General features: G+C 39.0%; 4 protein-coding genes across 4 annotated transcripts; all 4 read left to right on the top strand.

Annotated features, from left to right (window-relative positions):
• Positions 1-2,366: 2,366 nt before the first annotated feature.
• On the top strand, positions 2,367-2,897 carry LOC112008641 (pectinesterase inhibitor). Its single transcript, XM_024040973.1, has one exon. The coding sequence runs from the start codon at positions 2,367-2,369 to the stop codon at positions 2,895-2,897; it is 531 nt and encodes a 176-aa protein (XP_023896741.1).
• Positions 2,898-7,302: 4,405 nt separating this feature from the next.
• On the top strand, positions 7,303-7,830 carry LOC112008640 (pectinesterase inhibitor). The gene has a single exon (XM_024040972.2). It carries the CDS (start codon positions 7,303-7,305, stop codon positions 7,828-7,830), a length of 528 nt encoding a protein of 175 aa, XP_023896740.1.
• A 1,670-nt stretch (positions 7,831-9,500) lies between these two features.
• On the top strand, positions 9,501-10,658 carry LOC136070766 (uncharacterized). Its single transcript, XM_065781185.1, has one exon. The coding sequence runs from the start codon at positions 9,501-9,503 to the stop codon at positions 10,656-10,658; it is 1,158 nt and encodes a 385-aa protein (XP_065637257.1).
• A 483-nt stretch (positions 10,659-11,141) lies between these two features.
• Positions 11,142-12,182, top strand: LOC136070771 (uncharacterized). Its single transcript, XM_065781192.1, has one exon. It carries the CDS (start codon positions 11,142-11,144, stop codon positions 12,180-12,182), a length of 1,041 nt encoding a protein of 346 aa, XP_065637264.1.
• The last annotated feature ends 11,495 nt before the right edge of the window (positions 12,183-23,677 follow it).

Consider the following 23,677-nt stretch of genomic DNA (forward strand, 5'->3'; position numbering starts at 1 on the left):
ACCAGAGAATTTATGAATCTAAACAAGAACCTGTTGTTGAATGAATCTAAATAAACGACAACTAGAGGTTTAATGAATCTAAAAAAAGTAACCCCCACCCAAAAATGGTACTAGTTTTTATTACAGATAACCAGTTTGGGGAAATCTTATCTAACCAACAATAAGGCACTTGATAAAACTATCTAAAATGGAGAATCTTATCTGTACTAACTTCTAATGTACCCATAATTCAATACTACAAATATATAAGGTAAATTACATATTTGGTCCCTAACTTTTTCGCTACATGTTACTTTGGTCCTTGACATTTTAAATGTGTCAATTTTATCCCTAACTTTTTGGTATTGTGTCAACATGGTCCCTGCCGTTAAGTGATGGATAAAAATACTGACGTGACTAACTATCAAAATAAAATATTATTTTCATGTTACATAGACTATCACATGTATTCCAAATGGACTAATTAAAACTTACCATCTCAATTAAAAATCCACCTCAGCCAATATTAATGGCGAAAATGGCCTACTACCACTATTTAACAAAAAAATTAGCAATCTATCACTGTTTTGGAAATATGTAGGGATTTACCGCATTTTTAAAACTTGAGTTTGCTGTGAAACTTGAGTTCTAAAAACTCGAGTTCTTTGAAAAAATATACTTCAAATTTGCTGGAAATTTTTTTATGATACTGAAGTTCTTTGAACTCAAGTACTATGGAAAACTCGATTTCGTTAAATTCAAGTACCCAAAAAGTGGTAGATACCTGCATATTTTCGAAACAGTGGTAAATTACGACATAGTATGCAAAAATGTGCAATCTGGTTATTTTCGCCCGATATTAACAAAACCCAAATTTTATAAGCATTGTTATCTTTCTTCTCCAGATCTCCTCCTCCTCCTCTCTCTCTCTCCATGTAATCACCTACACCCTCCACCATCCACACCATTGGCAACCTCATGTTCCTAGACTTCGATAATGGGATCTTGTAAGAATCCAAGGAATGACATGGAGAGGGAGTTACCGAGTTACCATATGGGAAGAAGAGGAAGCAATGTTTGGTGGACGCAGTGGTTGAGGAGATCAAGTTGGGTAGAATCGTAATTAAGAGAGTGGTTAGACTGTGCAAAAAGCTAGGATTGGCAAGCCTTTGGGTCGCTGTGTACGTGTAGCTCAGCAAGGGTCTTTGGGTTGTTTGGCTGGCGAGAAAATGAAGGTTTTTACATAAAATATTTTTTTCAGTTTTTATTTTGATGGTCTGGACAGATCTATCATTGGTGTTATTATCTGGTTTTAATGAAAATCTGGCATTACATTTTTGAATGGAGAGGTGTAATGATTCTTGACTGGAGAATAAAAGCTTTATTTGGGAATTTTATTATCCTTGTGATATTTAAACTTTTCAAGCTCTGGATATGGATCTCAAGCAATCAATTTTGAAAGCTCTTAGCCTTTGCAGGAGGATTGAAAGACGAGTCTGACTTAGTCTGCTTAGAAGAAGAGTGTAGGCATGGGATAAATGATAATGCAATAATGGAGAGATAAAAAATTATTTTGGGTTCTATTAATCTAATAAAAATCCACCTTACTCTCACCTAACATTTTTTTAAAGTTTATGTTGAGATGGCAAAACACGTGACAATTTATGTTACATAAAAATAATATTTTATTTTGGCTGTTAGTTAGGTCAATATTTTCCATCCATCACTTAATAGGGATCATTTTGACACAATTTTAAAAAGTTAAGGACTAAACTAACACATTTGAAAGGTTAGGGACCAAATTGACATTTTTTTCGTTTTTGAGAGAGTTTCAACTTATGATAAAGAGCTATTATCAGAAGCGGACGCTATAAATAGAAACCAAATTGATATTTAACCTAAAGGATTATGACCAAATATATAATTTACACAAATATATATAAAAACTAACTAACCACATAGAGAACTATATAAGCAAATTACATGCTTACATGACTCATTAAATCTGACTAAAAAAAACATGTAAATAATCTTTTTTTTTTTTTTGAGAAGGATGTAAATAATCATTTGGCCATCATGTAATGAGTTGGACTGTTGGAGTAATTTCCTTACAATAACCAGCTTGACTTGCGGATTCATTTTTAAATTTGGAAAATTTTAAAAATGATTTGTGATATTTATTTTAATACAGTCGTCTTTTTTCTTTTTCTTTTTGAGGAGATACAGTTGTCAAGTGCGTAAATGGCGTGAGGCCTTACTCTTGTTGCCATGTATAACAGAAGGTAAATACCTTTCCAAAAAAAAAGAATGGTTTCTTTCCCTATAAAAATAATTTGATTTTGAGTCTTCTTCTTCACCCATCATCATCAACCTATTACATGACCAATATGGACTTCCAAAGTCATGTTCTAGTAGTGACTTTAACCTTTTACTTGCTCTTCTTGTTTTTCCATTCTCCGTTACAAACAAATGCATCATCATCAACTAAATTAATTGAAAATGTTTGCAAGAATACTATAGACAATGCCAACTGCTTAAAAGCTTTGGAATCTGATCCTCGAGCTGTAAAGGCATCTCGGTTGAAAGATCTTGCTAAGATTGCTCTTGAATTAGCTGTAGCCAATGCTACAGAAAGCAAAGCTTACATTGATGATTTGCTCACCAAAAACCACACTGAACCCATTAAACAATGCTCTTTTTGGTTCGAAGCAGTAGTTGGATCATTCCGCAGTGCACTTCGAGAATTAAACGAGGATGTTTTGAGTGCCAACTATGACTCCAAAATCGCTGGTGACGATGCTGATAGTTGTGAGAATGCCTTGGCTTTGGGAAAGGTTCAAATTCCATCCATTTCGACTAGAAACAATTACGCCAAGTTGTATAGTAGCATTGCGTTTGAGATTACAAATCTGCTTTGAAATTATTCTTTGAGTAGGAAGCCATCTATAAGGTGATGCAATGAAATAAGTGTGCATTTGGAATTTGTTGAAATTATTATTTTTTTTTTATTATTTTTTGCTTTGTCTCAATTTTTTTCTTCAAACAATAATCCAACTTTTAGTTTTAAAAAAAAAAAAAAATATATATATATATATATATATATATACTGGTTTTTAACTCTTTTTTTTTTATACATTTAATATAAAAGTTAAAAAAAAAAAACTATATTTATTGATAAACAATTGACCTCTTTAAAAGCACTACTCCCGGGGTCACAGACTCACTGGTTTTTTTTTTTTTTTTTTATATATATATAAATATTTTTAAATTCAAATTAAATAATATGAGAGTTGAATTTCTTATTACAACGACCAAATCTTCCAATATAATTGAAAGGTTGGGACTTGGGAGTGGGCTTGCTAATTGTCGATACCGTTTTTGTTCAACCTGTTAAATGTCGATACCGTTTCTGTTCGACCTCAATTTGCGTACTAAAATGTCAAATTAAGCCTTACAAATCCAAAAGTTATATTTTTATATGGAAAACTTCTATTTCAATTTAAAGAAACTGAAATAAAATCATGGAAACATGGGAATAGGAGTTTGAATAAGATGGAGTGAATTATATAATATGAAGAAGATAAGACTAGCCTCTTTGCAAGCGTATTGTGAATGGTAAAAAAATCTTATATTTTTTTCTTCTAATGGACAAAACTTTCCATTCATAAAATTTGGAGTTGATGCATTTTTCAATCACCAAACTCCCTAAGGAGTGTGATGAGATGTAGCACAAAATATAAACACATCAAAAAACACATAAATCTCATTACAGCTCTTAAGTATTTTTGTGATTGGAAGATGCATCAACCCTAAATTATAAGGACTGAAAAGTTGTCATTTTAGAAAAAAAGTAGAAGAGCCTTGAGCATGCACAAAGCACATGCAAAGAGTCGGTGTTTGTGTAAATATATATATTTCATATTATCAAAATAATAAATAATTCAAATCATAGCTAATAACAATCAATTGAAGAGATTATTTTTCTCAAGAAAAAAAAAATTGAAGAGATTAATCTAGTAAAAAGTGGTAAAAGTATACTAAAATTTCAAATATGTAATTTGTTTTCCCAAAAAAAAAAAAATCAATGTAAAAAGTGGTAGCAATATAAATGGAAAATAGTGTACCGCGCCATTTTCTTGATTGCTTTCATAAAAAAATTTCAAATTTCAACTTTCTTAATCTATTCTTTTTAGGGTTTGATTTACCTCCAGTACTTTTTTAATTGGAATCTCATTTTGTTTTAATGAGAAACTGCTACATCATCCACTAACTAAATAAAAGGTGGAGATTAAAACCTACTACTACTTGTCATTGTATATTTAAAATAAAAAAACATGTCCAATTAAAAGAGCATTGGAGGTAAGACAAAGCGTTATTTTTATTATTTAAAATTTGAGTTTATATAAAAAATTTAGAGCTTGAAATTATGTTAAAGTTTGGAGATTGACAGAAAAATACTAGTGGAGAGATAGAGGCAATATATTGAGATTTAGGGCCCGTTTGGTAAGAGATTTTTAGTAATATTATTTAAGTGTTGTGAAAATACATGTGGGTGAAAAAATTATTGTAGAAATACGTGTTATATTATTTAAATAACGAAAACTGTTGTTTAAACAACATTAACAAACAAGCCCTTATCGTTGTGTGTGTTTTATTTTAATAATTATTTTAACGCGAAACTACAGTAATGATCCCTCAAGTTTACCTTGTATGCGCAATTGGTCCCTCAAGTTTTTAATATAAGCAATATAAGTCTTTTTACTAACTGTTATTAATGGTGTTACTTATGTGACTAACGGAACAATGACTTGACATTTTATTTTAATGACGTGGCATATTTTTAATTAAAAAATTACAAACTAAAATTACACTTGAAAAACATTATTTAACAAATTAAAAAACTATTTTCTACTGATTGTAAACACCCCGTCACGGCTAAAAAAAAAAACAGAGAAGGGGAGAGAGGGAACAACAAGCCTTAGCTGCCCATCAAGCTCAGATACTGGACTGGGGTTCAATGCAATCACAGTCGGGTCATTGAAATCAACGTGTCCAGGTTGAGATGAAGCTGTTTTGGGATTCTAAATCAATAGTTCGTTGTGGACTCTTTGGCCAATTTGACAAAGTCCAAATCTTCAATCCCACTTTTTTTACTTTACTTTATACTCCACTAATAAATACTTGTCATATGTTCACCTAATTAATTAAATACTACTATTAATTAATAATTGTAGTATTAATAAGTCAATAATGATAGTATTTAATTAATTAGGTGAATATATGGCAAGTATTTATTGGTGGAGTATAGAGTGGAGCAGGAAAAGTGGGACAGAAGATTTGAACTCAATTTGACAAGCTTGGTGTTTTTCAACGCTTCTGGGTTTTTGCTTCTGGGGCCTATTCCTGACTAGTTCGGCCAAAGACTTAATGCACTCCAAGTGCTCGATCTAAGGTCTAGCTCAGTTACTAGGTCATCCCTCCATCGCTCGTGGATTGAGTACATTGAGGTATTTGTATCTGTCAGGTAATAACCTTATTGGTATTATATCTACTTCATTGGGAAATTTATCTGAGCTGTTAATTCTTGATCTTTCACGGAATTCACTTACGGGGTCATTGCCTTCTGGTTTTGAGTCTCTTGCCAAACTCACAAGGCTTGACATTTCTTCAAATTACTTAATTTGAAGCGGAGATGAGGAAATTGAAGGAGGATCTCAACCGTCGAATCCACAATCAAAAACTCGTCGTTGATATCCACAACATCCCGGACTCGTAGTGTTTCAGGTTGTATTTCAAGGGCTTGGTGAGCGAAGAGAGGGTTAGGGGCATAATGGTAAATGTGGCTGGTGCTGGGGCTACCATGGAGAAGAGAGTGTTGGGGTCGTGGCCAGCAGCATATAAGGAGAGATTGAGAATTGGAGGTGGCATATAAGCGTCACCTTTTTCTGTGACGATTACAATTGGTGAGTGGAGGAGTGCGTGAAGGGCTTGCGTGTAATTTTAGTTTGTAACTTTTTAATTAAAAATATGCCACATCATTAAAATAAAATGCCAAGTCATTGTTCCGTTAGCCATATAAGTAACATTGTTAATGGTAGTTAGTAAAATGACTTATATTACTCATTTTGAAAAGGGACCAATTGTGCACGCTTCAAACTTGAGAGACCAATTGCACGCACAGAGTAAACGTGAGGGATTAATATTGTAGTTTCACCTTATTTTAACTTTAAAATATGGGTCAACTACTTTTTTTTTTTTTTTTTTGAAACTAGGGTCAGCTACTTTGAGTTTGAGTTATACTGTTATATTGATTTTTTTTTTGAGGGGAAAGATAAATTTAATTTAAATTAAAAAAAAATGTCATTATATAAGAAGATTGAATTTCAATTGTTATTAAAGACAACTTGCATGAGTCAATTAATTTTTTATCCAAAAATAATGCCTTGAGTTCCTCATTTATGTATTTATTTGGTTGATTTTTTTTTATAAAAAAAAAAAAAATTCCACATATATTCTACTTAATTTTTTTTTTCCCAAAAAAATTTCCGTGATTCCCTCATTTATGATTAATCTATTTGGTTGTTTGATTTTTTAAAAAAGCAATATATATATATATATATATATATCATACTTATCTTTTTTTTTTTTTTTTCTTACCATACGGATCTTTTCTTTTCTATTCTTTTTTTGGAATCAATATTTGATTTTATCTAACCATCTATTAGGAAGGGGATATGCGGATATTTTCTTTTCTTTTCTTTTTTTGGAAACAATAATTGATTTTATCTTACCATCTATTTAGAAGGGGACAAACTAATTTTTTAGGGAAAATTTATTGCCTATATTTAAGGAGTTTATTTGGGAGGTTACGGGGGCGGTTCCCCTTTATTTCCGCCCGCAGAGCAAGACATGATTGTAATACAAATATTTGTGCTATATATACAAATAAATATATGTGTAGTGCAAGGCAAGAAAAGTGGACATATCCTATCCAAAAAAGAAAAGAAATGTGAGCCCATTGAAACTCTTATTTTATTTTTATTTTTTGGGGTTGAGAAACTAAACCATGCCAACCTTATTTAACTAACAACAAGAAAAGAAATACTCCATCTCCATCCATCTAGGCAACTACAGAAACAGGAAACGTTCCAATTAATACGTGATACTAATGATATTAATACAGTTGTCAAGTGCGTGGATGGCGCGAGGCCTTATATATATAATCGAACGTAAATATAGCTTTCCAAAAGCAGACGGTATATTTCTTTCATTATAAAGCCCTTTGTAAACTATTATTACTACTACTACTACTACTAATACTACATGGATTTCCAAGGCCATCATCTTCTGGTGGCTTTAACCTTTTCCTTGCTCTTCTTGTTTCTCCATTCTCCATTACCAACAAATGCATCAACTAATAAATTAGTTGAAGGTGTTTGCAAAAAATCTATAAACAATGGCGACTGCATAAATGCTTTGGAATCTGATCCTCGAACTGCAACGACATCCGAATTGAAAGATCTCGCAAAGATTGCTCTTCAAATGGCTGTAGCCAATTCAACCAAAAGCAAAGCTTACATTGATGATTTGCTCAACAAAAACCACACTGAACCCATTAAACGATGCTCTTTTTGGTACGGCGCAGTGGTTGGATCATTCCGAAGTGCACTTGACGAATTAGACGTGGATGCTTTGACTGCCAACTATGACGCTAAAGTCGCTGCCGACGGTGCCAATATTTGTGAGAATGCGTTGGCCTCTTCTGGGGTTCAAGTTCCATCCATTTCCACTAGAAACAACTACGTGAGGTTGTACAGTAGCATTGGGTTTGAGGTTACAAATGATCTTTAGTTATAAGGTGTGCACGTACGTGATGCAATGCAATGCAATCAAACAAGTGTGCATTTGGAAGAATTTGGTTGAAATTAAAATGTTTTACTTTTTGCTTTTCATTTTAGCATTTTTCCTTTTCTATGATTCAGACTGCACTAGCCCATGATGTATTGAATTTATTTTACAATTTTCTTATGTAAAAACGAAAAAAAAAAAAAATCTCTTGAAATTTTCTTAAACCAAAACCTTATGAAAATTAAAATTTCCTTTTTAGTTATGTTTTTCTTTATTAAACCTTGATTTTAAATGTTTTGAATTTGGTATGAATTTTGCTAAACTAGATTGCCAACATGCAAATCAAACCTAGTTAATGAGAATCGAGCAATCTAAATATATTCTAACAATTTAAACTTATCCTAATAGGTATTATATATGCTATTTTTTTTAATACCAAAATTGAAATTTTAATTAGTTCAATTGCTTTTTTGGATAACTATGATTTTTTTTTTTTTTTACATTGAATTAATTAATTTTTTTAATGAAAGGAGTTTTTCATACTTTTATCAACTTGTTTAGTAAATTAATAGGGAACAAATATTTTGTTGGGTGGAGTTGGCGAGATTTGGTTTGTCTTAGAGCTCACCGTATGTTAATCTCCAATAAGAAAATTTTGAAATCAAGTGGAAGAATCTTTTTTTTTTTTTTTTTTTTATAAATAAATTTTTATTGAAAGAGGAAAAGACTAACAAAGACAGTCATCTACCGTAAGAACCTCTAAGAGAGTTTCAAGCAGGCTGTGATGATGAAAGCAAAAAGACTTAGACAAAAGATACATCCTAGCTGCTTTATGAGCAGCAAGGTTACAAAGCCTACTAGTCCAAAAGATACATCCTAGCTGCTTTATGAGCAGCAAGGTTACAAAGCCTACTAGTCCAGCGAAAGGAACAAGAAACAAACACCTTTTTCAAACTTAAAAATTACAATTCATATTTGAAATGGAGAAAATACACGCTAGGATACCTATTGTGATTGTACGGGCCGGCTACAGTCCGTGAACGTAAGAATGGACGAACCCGTCATTTGCACGGGCCCTTAAGTGGACGGATTTCATGTGGACGGACCTGATATGGACTGATCGAAGAGATGTGGACTGGTTAGCCATGGGCCTGTTGGGCCCCTTTAGTGGGGATATTTTGGCCCATTCTCATAAGGCCCTAAACAGAATCCTTGCGCTACTTGGACTCTAGAAATCTCATATATTTGGTAAAGATCTTCCCTATAAGGAGAAGATCTGTCCATCACATTTGGGATTCTACAAGAGGAGTCCTATAAGGAAAAGACTTCCGCGCCAAGGAAGGGATGTTAACCTTCTACTACTATAAAAGCCCCAATACCCTCACAAACCAAGGTACGCATTATTTTACCCTCTCTAGCACTCTAGAGTTGTGAGAATACTTTCTGACTTGACCTTCGGATTGTATTTGGCCGGCACCACACCGGTGCCCTTTGATAGGTTTTCTTCTTTGTCTTGTGTAGGTTAACACGCGAGCGTGAAGGCATTGTGTTACTCATTTGGTGAACTTCTCAGCTTCATCAGTTGGCGCTGTCTGTGGGGAAACGTAAGAAGAAAGCGGTCAGACGTTGCTTCATCCCTGAGACAGAAGAGTTGCATGGTGCTCACTCGCTCGATGGCAATAACCAACGACATCCAAGGAGAGGAACTACCTGCAACCGCACTCGAAAGACAGGTACGGACCCTCACTGCGGCCGTGGAGCGTCTCACCAAACAAAATAATGACCTAGAAGAACAACTGCGTCAAAGAAACACAGCACCCCACAACCAGAGGGAGGATCAAGAAGGTACCAGCCCCATGCAAAGAGAAAGAGAAGGGCCTGAAAGGAGTAATGCCCCAAGCAGGCCAGAACGACAGAACATGAACCTCCCATCCCTCACGGATGCGACTCCTCCGCCTATGTTCACGGAGGTGCAGGCGATGAAAGAACAGATGGAAGTCATGATGAACGCCCTAAAGGGACGAGTGTCCAGCGACCTGGATGACCTAGTGAACCGGACTGACTCTCCATTCACCGGCCCCGTCAATTCCTTCCCCCTACTACACAAGTTCCAGATGCCACAAATAGAGAGCTATGATGGGGTCAAGGATCCTCTAGACCATTTGGAGACATTCAAGACCTTGATGCATCTACAAGGGGTACCGGACGAAATCATGTGTAGAGCCTTCCTAACCACACTGAAGGGTCCCGCGAGGATTTGGTTCAGTCGGCTGGCACCGAACTCCATCAACACTTTCAAAGAATTAAGCGCTCAGTTCACCTCACACTTCATAGGGGGACATAGGTACAAGAAGTCCACAGCATGCTTAATGAGCATCAGGCAGAGAGAAGACGAGACACTAAGATCCTACATAACCCGCTTCAATAAGGAAGCGCTCTCGATAGATGAAGCCGACGACAAAATACTGGTGGCAGCTTTCACGAACGAATTGCGGAAGGGCAAGTTTTTGTTTTCACTATACAAAAATGACCCCAAAACCATGTCAGAGGTACTCTACAGGGCCACCAAGTACATGAACGCGGAAGACGCACTACTTGCACGGGAGGAAAGGCCCAGGAAAAGGGAATGCCAGGTGGACGTGCATCGGGATCAAGGGCAGAAAAGACCAAGGACAGGAGACAGAAGGGACGAAAGGCGCCCTAAGCCCCCGGGCGGAAGGTTCACAAGTTTCACCCCCTTGAACGCCTCAATTGACCAAGTTCTGATGCAAATCAAAGACGAGGAGACACTAACATTCCCGGGAAAACTAAAGAGCGACCCAAGCAAATGACCGCGAGACAAATATTGTCGTTTCCACCGAGATCATGGCCACGACACAGCCGATTGCTACGACCTAAAGCAGCAGATTGAAGCCCTCATTAGACAAGGGAAGTTGCAGAAGTTTGTCAACAAAGAGAGAGTGGATCATAACCGCCAAGAGCTGGCCCCCCGACGGGATAACGAGCGTCCTAGACCCCCCATCGGAGACATCAGGATGATAGTAGGAGGGACCGCGCCTACCGGTTCTTCCAAAAAAGCTCGAAAAACGTACCTCAGATCGGTCCTGAACGTCCATCTAATAGGCTCGAGGCCTAATACCACACGGGTGGAGAGCCCTATCATTTGATTCACTGAAGAAGACGCAAGGAGACTCCATCATCCACATGACGATGCGCTGGTCGTCAGCATACGTGTGGGGGACTACAACGTCCATCGAGTACTAATCAACAACGGCAGCTCAGCAAACATTCTATACTATCCAGCATTCCAGCAAATGGGGATAGACAGAGCGCGATTGATGCCGGCGAGCGCTCCACTTGTCGGTTTCGGGGGAATCAGGGTATTCCCAATAGGCTCCATCACACTCCCTGTGACGGTGGGCGATTACCCGCAAGAACTCACTAGGAATGTAATGTTCCTCGTGGTGGACTGCTCCTCCGCTTATAATGGTATTCTCGGACGACCCACACTTAACTCATGGAAAGCAGCAACATCAACATACCACCTGATGATCAAGTTCCCAACGGACTACGGGATTGGGGAATTACGAGCGAACCAGGCAACCGCCCGAGAATGCTACATTGCCATACTAGAAATGGAAGATCATCATCAGGCAATGTGCATAGAAGAACAGCGGACGGTCGCAGAACCGGTCGAAGAGCTGGAGGAGGTAACACTCAACGAATCCAAACCAGAACGGACAACCAGAATAGGAACATTGGCCTGCCAGCCTGTGCGCCAGGCCCTCATAACATTCCTCAGGAGGAACCAAGACATTTTTGCATGGAACCACAAAGACATGCCCGGGATCGATCCCTCTGTCATAGTACACAAGCTGAGCGTGAACGCTTCAACCCCACCAGTCCGACAGAAAAAGCGAGTGTTCGCTCCCGAACGGGACAGAGCAATAGCGCAAGAGGTCGGAAAACTACTCGAGGCGGGTTTCATTAGGGAAGTATATTACCCGGAGTGGTTGGCGAACGTGGTCATGGTCAAGAAGGCCAGTGGAAAGTGGCGAATGTGCGTCGACTTCACGGACCTTAATAAAGCATGCCCAAAGGATAGCTACCCCCTCCCGCGGATAGATGCACTGGTCGACTCCACGGCCAGACACCAGCTCCTAAGTTTTATGGATGCCTTCTCGGGCTATAACCAGATCAAGGTGGAGGAATCTAATCAGGAGAAAACGTCCTTTGTCACCAGCCAAGGCCTCTTTTGCTATAAAGTGATGCCATTCGGACTCAAGAACGCTAGGGCAACGTACCAAAGGTTAATGGACAAAATGTTCGCACACCAGATAGGGAGGAACGTATAGGTCTACGTCGACGACATGCTGGTCAAGAGCCCATTCGAAAAAGATCACCTGAGGGACCTCCAGGAGACGTTCGATACCTTACGGTCATACAACATGAAACTGAATCTGGGCAAGTGCGAATTCGGGGTAACAGCAGGAAAATTCTTGGGTTTTATGGTGTCCCAAAGAGGGATAAAGGTCAATCCAGAGAAAATACGGGCCATCATGGAGCTTGAACCGCCTAGGACAGCAAAGGACGTACAGAGCTTGAACGGCAATGTTGCTGCTTTGAACAGGTTCGTCTCAAAAGCAACAGACAGGTGTCTACCGTTCTTCCGCGTCCTAAAGAAATCATTCGAGTGGACGGAGGAGTGCCAGAAGGCATTTGAAGATCTGAAGAAATACCTTGCCTCGCCACCCTTGCTCAGCCCGTCCAAACCAGGAGAAGACCTCTACTTATACCTAGCAGCTTCGCAGGTGGCAGTAAGCGCGGCCCTAGTAAGGGAAGAGGAAGGGACTCAGCGACCCGTCTATTTCATAAGCAGGGGGTTCCGGGGGGTTGAAGAAAGGTACCCCCACATGGAAAAGCTCGCCTTCGCACTAATAACCGTAGCCCGAAAACTGAAACCATACTTCCAAGCCCACAGCATCATCGTCCTAACAAATCAACCCCTAAAAAGGGCAATGAGCAGCCCCGAAGCAGCCGGACGAATGGCCCTATGGGTGATAGAGCTGAGTGAGTAGGACATATATTATCGACCACGAATTGCAATAAAGGGCCAAGCAGTGGCTGACTTCATCGCCGAATACACGCAAACGGAGCAACAGGAGGCACAAGCCCTCAGACAATGGAACATCCACACGGATGGATCATCAAACAGGCAAGCTGAAGGCGCCGGGGTAGTAATTCAAACCCCTGATGGAGATAAAATCGAGTGCATGATCCGATTGGACTTCCCGACAACCAATAATGAGGCCGAATATGAGGCATTATTGGCAGGATTAGACCTGGCGAAAACAACAGGCGCCGAGGCCGTGGTTGTACATTGCGATTCGCGGGTAATAGTCAGTCAGATTAGTGGTGCCTATTAGTGCAGGGGGGAAAAGATGAAGAGATATTTGGAAGAAGTCAGAAGACGGATCGACTCCCTTCAGGTCACATTCGTCCAAATCCCAAGGGAGGAGAACGAATGTGCTGACCGACTCGCGAAAGCCGCCTCCGCAGAGGTCATGACGACCCCCGACCGGGTGATGTCGTTCATCCAGAATTCCTCAATCATTAACAGTAAGGCTGAAGTGCAGGAAGTAAACCCAGAATACGATTGGACTACGCCACTAACGGCCTACCTGAAGGAAGGCATGCTCTCAGACAACAAAGACGCAGCAAGAAAATTGAAAGTCCGGGCTTCGCGGTTCATAATAATCAATGACGTCTTATACAAAAAGGGATTCTCACGACCATACCTAAGGTGTTTGGGCCACGAGGAAGCAGACTATGTAATGAGAGAGGTCCATGAAGGTATCTGCGGAAACCATTCGGGGGCGCGGTCTTTAGTACACAAACTGATCCGGGCAGGATATTGTTGGCCTACAATGCAGAAGGACGCACAAGCCTACGTCAAGACTTGCGACAAATGTCAAAAGTTCGGTAACCTAATTAGGCAACCAACCGAAGAACTGACACCCATGACGGCCCCTTGGCTGTTTGCCCAATGGGGGTTAGATATCATGGGCCCTCTCCCGACGGCCGCGCGACAGCTGAAATTTTTGGTGGTAGGGATCGACTACTTCACTAAGTGGGTTGAGGCGGAAGCTCTAGCAATTATCACGGAGAAAAACATCAGAAGTTTCGTATGGAGAAATATCATATGCAGATTCGGGATACCAAGGGTACTCATCTCCGATAACGGAAAACAGTTTGACAACAAGGCATTCCAAGATTTCTGCTCGGAGTTAGGCATCAGAAATCACTACTCATCACCCGCACATCCGCAGGCGAATGGACAAGTTGAAGTCACGAACCGGTCCCTGCTCAAAATCATCAAGACCCAGCTCGAGGGGGCAAAAGGCTTCTGGCCCGATGAGTTACCAAGTATCTTATGGGCATATCGCATAACTGCAAGAACACCCACGGGAGAAACACCATTCAGGCTGGCATACGGGAGCAAGACTGTCATTCCAGCGGAGATAGGGCTTACAACTTATCGAGTGGAGAGCTACAATGAAGACAAGAACGAAGGGGCTTTGCGGCTACAGCTAGATCTAGTCGACGAAGTCCGGGCTACAGCTGAACAAAGGATGGCCCGATACCAAAACCTCATGGTAAAATACTACAACTCCAAAGTCAGACACTGAGACTTCCAGATCGGGGACCTTGTGCTACGGAAGGTAATGGGAGCGGCTAAAGATCCTTCACAAGGAAAACTTGGCCCAAACTGAGAAGGACCTTACAGGATCTCATCTTGGCAGAGGAAGGGGACCTACCACCTCGAAACCATGGACGGACGGAAATTGCAACACCCGTGGAACACAGAGCACCTACGGAGATACTACCAATAAAGACGACATAAAAGGGCATCAACCCCCCCAACTTTCCAGCTTATTTCTTAAGTTTTCAGTAGTTTTGCTTTGAACAACTATTTTTATTTATTTTTCTTTACCTTTACTTTGAACAAATCTCTCTACCAGTGCCTTTTTAAGCCCAAGGGGGCAGACACCTTTTTCCTATAAAGATTTCTTTCAGACTCAACTAAATTTTTCCTGCTTAATCTAGTGAATTCAATATCAGACGGTTAAAAATACTGTCCACAAGATGGACGGATCATCCCAAGAGGATGAAAACCTTAAGTCCAGATGATGGACGGACCAGTAAGACTATCCACAAGATGGACGGATCATCCCAAGAGGATGAAAACCTTAAGTCCAGATGGTGGACGGACCAGTAAGACTGTCCACAAGATGGACGGATCATCCCAAGAGGATGAAAACCTTAAGTCCAGATGATGGACGGACCAAGACTGTCCACAAGATGGACGGATCATCCCAAGAGGATGAAAACCTTAAGTTCAGATGATGGACAGACCACTAAGACTGTCCACAAGATGGACGGATCATCCTAAGGATGAAAACCTTAAGTCCAGATAATGGACGGAACAGTAATATTGTCCACGTGGTGAATGCCCAAAAAAGCTGGTAGCTAAGTCCAGATAGCGGACGGACAAGTAACAGCGTCCACAAGTGGACGGATCAACCTAAATGGACGGTAACTTCTAAGTCCACATAATGGACGGACCCAGAATAACGTCCGCAAGTTGGACGGATCATCCAAAAAGGATGGAATAAGCTAAGTCTACCCAATGGACGGGTTTAATAAGCTAAGTCTACCTAATAAACAGACCAGTCTAAAACAAATGGTATTTCTATAAGTCACACAAATAATCGTGAGAGATGACGACCCTTGGTTAAACGATTAATGAACGGAGGAATCGTATAAGCGGAACGGAATTCATTTTAACATAAAAATACGCTTTAAAAATAAAAACATGCATTCCACAAAATAAACGTACTGAACGATCAATGTATATACAAACCCCACAAACATGACGGGTATTAAAAATTGTTCCACACTTTTTTTTTTTTTTTTTTTTTTTTTTTTTTTTTTTGGAATAATTAAACAAGACTAAATTGTTACAGATCAGCTCCCTCTCCCTCTTCAGCTGGACGGTCCCCAACATCCCTGGCCTGGCTGTCCGCAGCAGTTTGATCCATAGGAGCTTCGCGGACAGGGACGTTCTCGTCGAAAAGAGCATCAGTATCTTCCGACTGAACGGGCTGGGCGGTTGACGGCTCGGGGGCAGTGACGTTGACGGAGGATAAGTCTATCTCTGGGTACAACGGCCTCACCTGACGGAGTGCATCGTTGAACCCGTCATTAAAAACAAGGCTCAGCTCCGCAATTAGGGCGTCGGAGTCGCGGTACTCGCGTACAGCATCTTCCTTGGCCTGACGGACCTCATTGCCTTTCTCCACCAGGTCTCTCTTCAGACGGTCCGTTAGCTGGATGGCCTCGTTCCGGGCCGTCTCGGCCATCTTTAGTTTCTTTTCCTGGGTGACCTTCTAGGCCCTGAGGTCGAGCAGCTCCTCTTCCATCACCTTAGCCTTCCCATGAATCCGGCCAATGGTCGTCTCGTGGTTGAGACACCGTCCCATCAAGCCTTTCATCATGATCATAGCCTGAGGGACAACGAAAATGCGTAAGCAAAATATTTAAAGGCAGAAAATGGTCAACGGATGGACTAAGGACGACGGAGTAATTACCTGGGCAATGTTGAAGAGGCCCGTCTCCCCCATCGCCTCCGTCGAGTGATTCCCCAGATCTTCGTAGTCGTTGGTGGTAATGATCGACGACAACCTCTCCAGGGCGTACTTGGAGTCCTCACGGAGCAAGACGGGTGGCTTCTTTTGGTCGTCGGACGGACCCGTCATCAGACCCTTGCCCGCACCGTGTTTAGCCGGAGTGACTGACTTGCTCCCCTCAGCCATCAAGCCGACGACCGGCTCTAGGGGGACCTTGGTCTGCTTTGGAGGACGGTTACTCTTCACGGGCAATTTCCTCTTCAGATTAGGCTTGCTGGGGCTCGTCCCCATGGGGTCCTTCCCAGCCTCTTTGTTCTTCGCGGCCTGGAGTCTTATAGCAGCTCGCCTTTTTGCATCTTTCATCTCTGAAAAAAGTAGACGGATTAAGAAATAATAATGATAAAGATGGTAAAAACAAGTCATAAGCGTCGACGGACTCACGTAGACGGGTCTGCTTCTCGTACTTTAAAGCCGCTAGGGTTAGCTCGGGACCGTCACAGTACCAGTAAATGGTGTTGAGGTTGACGAGCTTGGCCCACGTCCGCTCCTCAGGCTTTGTCTTTGAAAAGATTCTTTCAAGGAAACTGAATTCCTCAAGTGTAATCTGGGGGCGCCGTCGAACTGCATCAAAGAGGATGGGCGTTAGAAACTTTACAAAAATTATTGAAACTGCACGGAGTCATTTACAACGGGCCATACCAGATGGGTTTAAAATGCCCCAAACTGTGTCGACAGGCATAAAGTCCGTCTCCCCTGGATGACACATCCAACTGTCTCCTTCTATGAAAAAGTAACGGCTCTTCCAGTCTCTATTTGAGTCTGGGGTTTCAAAAATGACCTTCAGGACGGGGCTCCTAGGGATGAAGCTATACATGCCCCTCGACTTGTCTATCTCGTCCGGACAGTAGCAATGGAGGAACTCTCTTATCGTAAGCCTCCTCCCACCGTCCGACATGGCTCCGTACAGAACCTCCATCGCGATGAAAACTCTCCAGGCATTAGGGGACACCTGGCTGACGGATATACCTAGGTAGTTTAAGAGTTCGCGGTGTAATGAACTCAACGGAAATCTAAGGCCAGCTTTAAGCACCTGTTCATACACACCTACTCCGTCTACTCCTTCGTAATAACATTTTTCTGACATGTAGGGTAGACGGATTGGGATGTGGTCTGGGATTTGGTAGCGGGCCCTAAGTGTGTTAAAATGGCCTTCCTTGATAGTAGATGTGAAGGCGTGTACCGTCCACTCTGGGGGCATGATGAACTCCCTAAGTCCATCAGCTCCCACGACGGACCTAACTAGTGGCTCTTCATCGTCAGCTGATCCCTCTTGGATTTCGATCATCTCCAGGCCCTCATTTGTTGAGGACGAGGAGGATGATGACGGACTACTCTCGCTCGGGACGTCGTGGTCTTTGGGACCTGACGGGTATACCCCTTCATAATCCGCCCCGTCACGAACGACCGACTGATTACTCGATGCACTAGACATGGCCTACAGGTAATGACAAAACCTAAGACTCTGACGGTTTGGAAAGAACGACGGGTGCATAGAATGAAAAGAAATAAATAAGAGCTAAAAATTAAAAGAGGACGGTAGGAAATAACTCACCAGAAGATCGACGCGAGCAAAATGTGGCAGGCGACGGGTATGAAAGTGAACGGACTGATCTCTGACAGGTGTGACGGACTCGCTCTGACAATTTCTTCCAGCAACAAGTGGGGAAATGAGGGGCGGAGGATTGATATTTATAAGGCATGTGCACGGAAGACGAAGCGACGCCTCGTTCCAAAACAATGGCCATTGACAGGATGACATTTGGCATAGCTCATTAATGAGTTAACTTCTGACCCAGCAGTGTACGGATGAAGGTTCACGGACCTAGGTGTCATGGAGACATGATTGAGATTTTAAATCTGTCACCCCATAGGTCCGTTCTCTTATGTGTGACGGACCCATCGGGTGAGGGGGCAACTGAAAGGGAGAAAATACACGCTAGGATGCCTATTGTGATTGTACGGGCCGGCTACAGTCCGTGAACGTAAGAATGGACAAACCCGTCATTTGCACGGTCCCTTAAGTGGACGAATTTCATGTGGACGGACCTGATATGGACTGATCGAAGAGATGTGGACTGGTTAGCCATGGGCCTGTTGGGCCCCTTTAGTGGGGATATTTTGGCCCATTCTCATAAGGCCCTAAACAGAATCCTTGTGCTACTTGGACTCTAGAAATCTCATATATTTGGTAAAGATCTTCCCTATAAGGAGAAGATCTGTCCATCACGTTTGGGATTCTACAAGAGGAGTCCTATAAGGAAAAGACTTCCGCGCCAAGGAAGGGATGTTAACCTTCTACTACTATAAAAGCCCCAATACCCTCACAAACCAAGGTATGCATTATTTTACCCTCTTTAGCACTCTAGAGTTGTGAGAATACTTTCTGACTTGACCTTCGAAGGGTATTTGGCCGGCACCACACCGGTGCCCTTTGATAGGTTTTCTCCTTTGTCTTGTGTAGGTTAACACGCGAGCGTGAAGGCATTGTGTTACTCATTTGGTGAACTTCTCAGTTTCATCAATATTACTAATAAATCATACAGGCATTCGGGTGAGGAACTGTTCACATTAAAATTGCAAATATTAACTGGCTAAAGTAGATGTTAACTAGCTCAGTTATTAAGAGAAATGCAAGGGATCTAAATTTATTTGGAAAAATATCGTATTTCAAAAAACTCATTAAAATTAAGACCCTATATTTTTCAAATTGATTTTTAAGATTCAAATCCCCAAAATGGATATATAAGGAATAAATATATTATGTCAACTACATTCAAGACATTTTCCCAAAAAAAAAAAAAAAACTACATTCAAGAAGGAAAGAAAACATAATGAACCATTTGACTCGACAGATTTATACACTAATATTAATGTCAAACTTTTATGGAAAATACATACTATGCAAATTTGAAACTAGAAGTTTTCCTGTTAGAAATGCAATTAGAAAAGTAGGACACGCGGAAAAGAATATGAATTACACCCTAAATATATATTTATACACACACACACACACTAAAACAGAGACCTAATTGAGGCCGATTTACCTGCCCGAGACCTGACCCAACCCAGCAGTGCAGTTTCGGGTTAATAGGATTTCAAGTCATCTCTATAGGATCGGGTTGCCAGTAAAGTCTAAACTAGACCCAACCCGATCTCAGTCCTAGGTTTGAGATTACAAATCTAATTTGAATGTTCTTGAGTAGGAAGCCATTTATAAGGTGATACAATGAAATAAGTGTGCATTTGGAAATTTGTTGAATAGTGTTTAGCTTTTTGCTTTTTGTCTCTTTTTTTTTTAAACTAGTTTTTAGCATTTTTGTAACAAATTTAACATAAAAATTGCCAAAAACTATATTTATTGATAAACACTATGCAAAATAAGTTATTAAAAATAAGCAATTCCCCAAACTAACATAACCCTCTTTACATGCACTACTCCCATGTTCATAAGTTTTTTTTTTTTTTTTCTTTATAAGAAATACTTTAAAATTTAAATTAAAAAATATGAGAGTGTAATTTCTTAATACATCTTATCAAATCCTCAAATATAATTGAAAGATTGGGGCTTAGGAGTGGGCTTACTAATTGTTGATACCACTTTTGTCTGGCATCGATTTGTATGCCAAAATGTCAATTTGAGCCTTAAAATTTCAAAGATTATATTTTCACATAAAAAAAAAATGAATTATATGAAATAGATTAATTTGCCCCGATTGGACGTTGGATAAATTATTTTGATGGTTCCAAAGCCTAAAATCCCAAAATTATCAATTTTGACCAAGTTTGGCTGAATATATGAAAAATTAATCAATTACTTTGACATAATCCTCCATTTAAAACCATTTGACTAATTTTTAACTAAGTCTAACCAACCGGAATCAAGGTTTAATCAAAGATTTGACCAAAAGTCCAACTATTTGATCATGACAAATTTCTGCTCATGTTAAAGATTATGAAATGTTCTTTAAAATGACAATTCATAAACGCTAATTAGAGTTGAAATGGATAAGAAATCGCAAACACATTAAATCTTTTATAAAAAGACATCCATTTTTGTAAAGTTTTATTATAGTTTAATCTCGGCTGAATTATAAATTTATAATTAAATGATCTCATGTCGAACTTCAATTTGGTTTTTTTTTTTTTTTTTTTTTACAAGATAGAATTCTACTTTAGTCTAATTTAAGTGTATATGTGTGTAAAACTCCTTCCTGGAGACTTGAATCTCGATTCTTGCCCCTCACACCTCACAAACATTTATACTTGTGAAGTGACCATTGAACTAAGGGTGTGCGGCGGTCAATTTGGTATATTTGGATAGCAAAATCTCCACTTAGAATAAAAAGAACTTACCAAAAATATTAAAGTGCAAATTTTATGCAACAACACGATTTTATCACCCCTTTCCAGGGCCTCCAACTCACATCATCAAAAGATTGGGACAATAAAGAATGGAGATCTACAAGACCATAAAGTAACCTCACAAAGTTAGAACAAATTGCACAAAATCTGTTTTTAGGTCAAAAAGTGGTTTTTAGGGCTGTCTTCACTCAAAAAACTGTTTCATTTCAGGCACGATTGATGTAAAAATCTTGAACTTTCATGAACAAAGATCAATTATCTATTTCACAGAACAAACAGCTTGAAAACATTATCTTCAGATTGAGAGATATCGCATGCACAAGATAGGCAAAATGTCATCTTTGCAAATTTCTGCACATAACCACCTTTCTTCCGCCTGAAATATCTTCGCATCCGCTACTCTAAATAGTATAATGCAGGTACCTTTGGAAATTAGATTGCAAGACCTTTCTGATGACAGCAAGAATGCAAAAATTCGAGTTCGAAAGGCTCTCAAATAATTGCTCAAAGATAGAACTAGAGAGAGGGAAAAAAATGGGACCGGAATGACATCTAAGCTTCTAGAAATGAGCAAGAAGGCAGGCCCAACCCAGCCCATTTCCCTTTAAATATTTCCCCTTTCCCCCATTTATTTCATCATCAACATTAACTAATAATAATCAACTATCATCCTCCATCATCTTTTTTTTTTTTTGATAACTCATCCTCCATCATCTGTTTTAACATAGTCTAGGATTCCAAAGTCCTCATTCTTAAATATTTTCCAGCACTAAAGTAAACCTCCTTTAGCCTCTTAAATACCCCCTAAGAGAATGTTTTTCGTAGATTAAAAATGCTTTTAAGGGCAAATGGTAATCTCCTTACATTTAAAGTTTATTGTTTTCACATATTATATATTTTGTTATTATGTATCCAAGAGTTAGGTTCTTTTGGTAAGCTATGTATGTGTAGCATTCTATCGTAGTAATATTTAACATTTACATGTTAGGCATGCGTATATTATATTACGTGTAGTAAGAAGTTATTCATCATATTTATAAATATATATATATTCTCCCATGTTATATATATTTATTCACATACTTACTTATATGTAAATAATTTCACATAGTTATCTATATAGTATACCCATATGTTGATTGCATATAAACCTTTTTTTCCACACACACACACAAAAAAAAAAGGTCAAATATCTTAGTTATTTTCCAAAATGTAAATTGTTAAGATTAAATCAAAATGAGGTACCATCATTTGGATAGTCATCTTCACTGCATGAATTCGAGCTTTCGAGTTTAAGTCCTTTAGTTTGACACTTTACCTACCTTATTTAGTTTAAGAGCCCTTAGGATGACCTTTAGTTAATTAAGTAATTAAAATTAATTAGACAATAGGTGATCAATCACACCTAGAAATCCAATGGCTGCCCGGTTTAGTTTGGATTGAATGACATGTTACTGACATGGCTCAGCCATTGAGTGACGCGTGGCAATTGACGTTAGCACAAAATAGATGTGGCGCATGGACGACCATAAGAATCTTCAAGTGGCGTGTGAGGGCACATTCGACATCTAATGACTACGATTTTTTATGTGGTTGGGTTGATCAACAAGAGATCTATTGTTTGGTAGTGGCGATTAGATGATTGAAGCACAGTAGACAACGGTGTTGATAGTGGCCATGGTCTATGGTGTTCAGGACTCCTTGTTGTGGTGGCTGAAACATGTATTTTAGATAATACTGTAGTACAAAATCACCAAAATATACCTATATTTGGTTATGTATCACTGTTCACATTTTTACATATTGCTACAATATCATCTAAAAATGCATGATGTAAAAATGCATGATGACTCTTGCTTATGCATTTTATTCTTTTCTATTTTTTATTCTTCTCTCCTAGTTTTCATCTCTCTCTCTCGGTGATAAAGTAACATTATTTTAATGTGATGCATTGTAAAATAAAGAAAGAGATTTAGAGTGTATTGTAAAAGTGGCAATGTAACATACATAAAGAAATAGCACCAAAGAAGTTGTGGCAGTGGCTACAAGGAGAAGTAACACCAAAGAAGACAAGCCGCTAGGAGTACTAAAGGGTCAGAGCGTTGGCTTTAATTGCTATAATGTTAGAAATACTAATATTTCATAGAAATAAACTTTACATGATTGTCTTTATATAGAATGCAGTGTGAGTAGTGGCAAAACTTGGATTTTAGTTCAGGAGGGCAAGATTCAAAGACAATCTTGAAAGCAAAACTAATCCAAAAAATATCAATAAACAATTATTTAATAATGTATTCGTCAATATAAATTATTTTTTATACATAGAAATAGATCTAGACCCATGCTTATGCTTAGATTTCTTCAAAATCTTAATAAACTTCAAGTACATATGTAAATATTTGATTTGGATCCAAACCCATGCTTATATTTCATATGATCAATATAAAAAATAAAATAACTCAAATCATAGCTAATAACAATCAATTTAAGAGATAATTTATGTATTAAAGTTTAAATATTTAATTTGTTTTCCCAAAAAATAAAATAAATAATGAATCAAAGTAAAAAGTGATAAAAGTATAGTAATATACATGGAAAATTTTATATTGCTTCATTGCCTTGATTTATTTTAAAATATATATAAATTAAAAATTTCTTAATCTGTTCTTCTTATTATTTAAATTTTAAGTTTATAGCTGAAAGGGAGAAAATACGCGTTAGGATGCCTAGAGTGAGTG

This window comes from Quercus suber, unplaced genomic scaffold (genome assembly GCF_002906115.3).
Source record: "Quercus suber isolate HL8 unplaced genomic scaffold, Cork oak 2.0 scaffold_14, whole genome shotgun sequence".
In the NCBI taxonomy this organism is placed as follows: Eukaryota; Viridiplantae; Streptophyta; class Magnoliopsida; order Fagales; family Fagaceae; genus Quercus; species Quercus suber.

Excerpts from the sequence above, each read along its gene's own strand:
- LOC112008640 (XM_024040972.2), top strand. The coding sequence starts at position 7,303 with ATGGATTTCCAAGGCCATCATCTTCTGGTGGCTTTAACCTTTTCCTTG.
- LOC112008641 (XM_024040973.1), top strand. The coding sequence starts at position 2,367 with ATGGACTTCCAAAGTCATGTTCTAGTAGTGACTTTAACCTTTTACTTG.
- LOC136070766 (XM_065781185.1), top strand. The coding sequence starts at position 9,501 with ATGGCAATAACCAACGACATCCAAGGAGAGGAACTACCTGCAACCGCA.
- LOC136070771 (XM_065781192.1), top strand. The coding sequence starts at position 11,142 with ATGGGGATAGACAGAGCGCGATTGATGCCGGCGAGCGCTCCACTTGTC.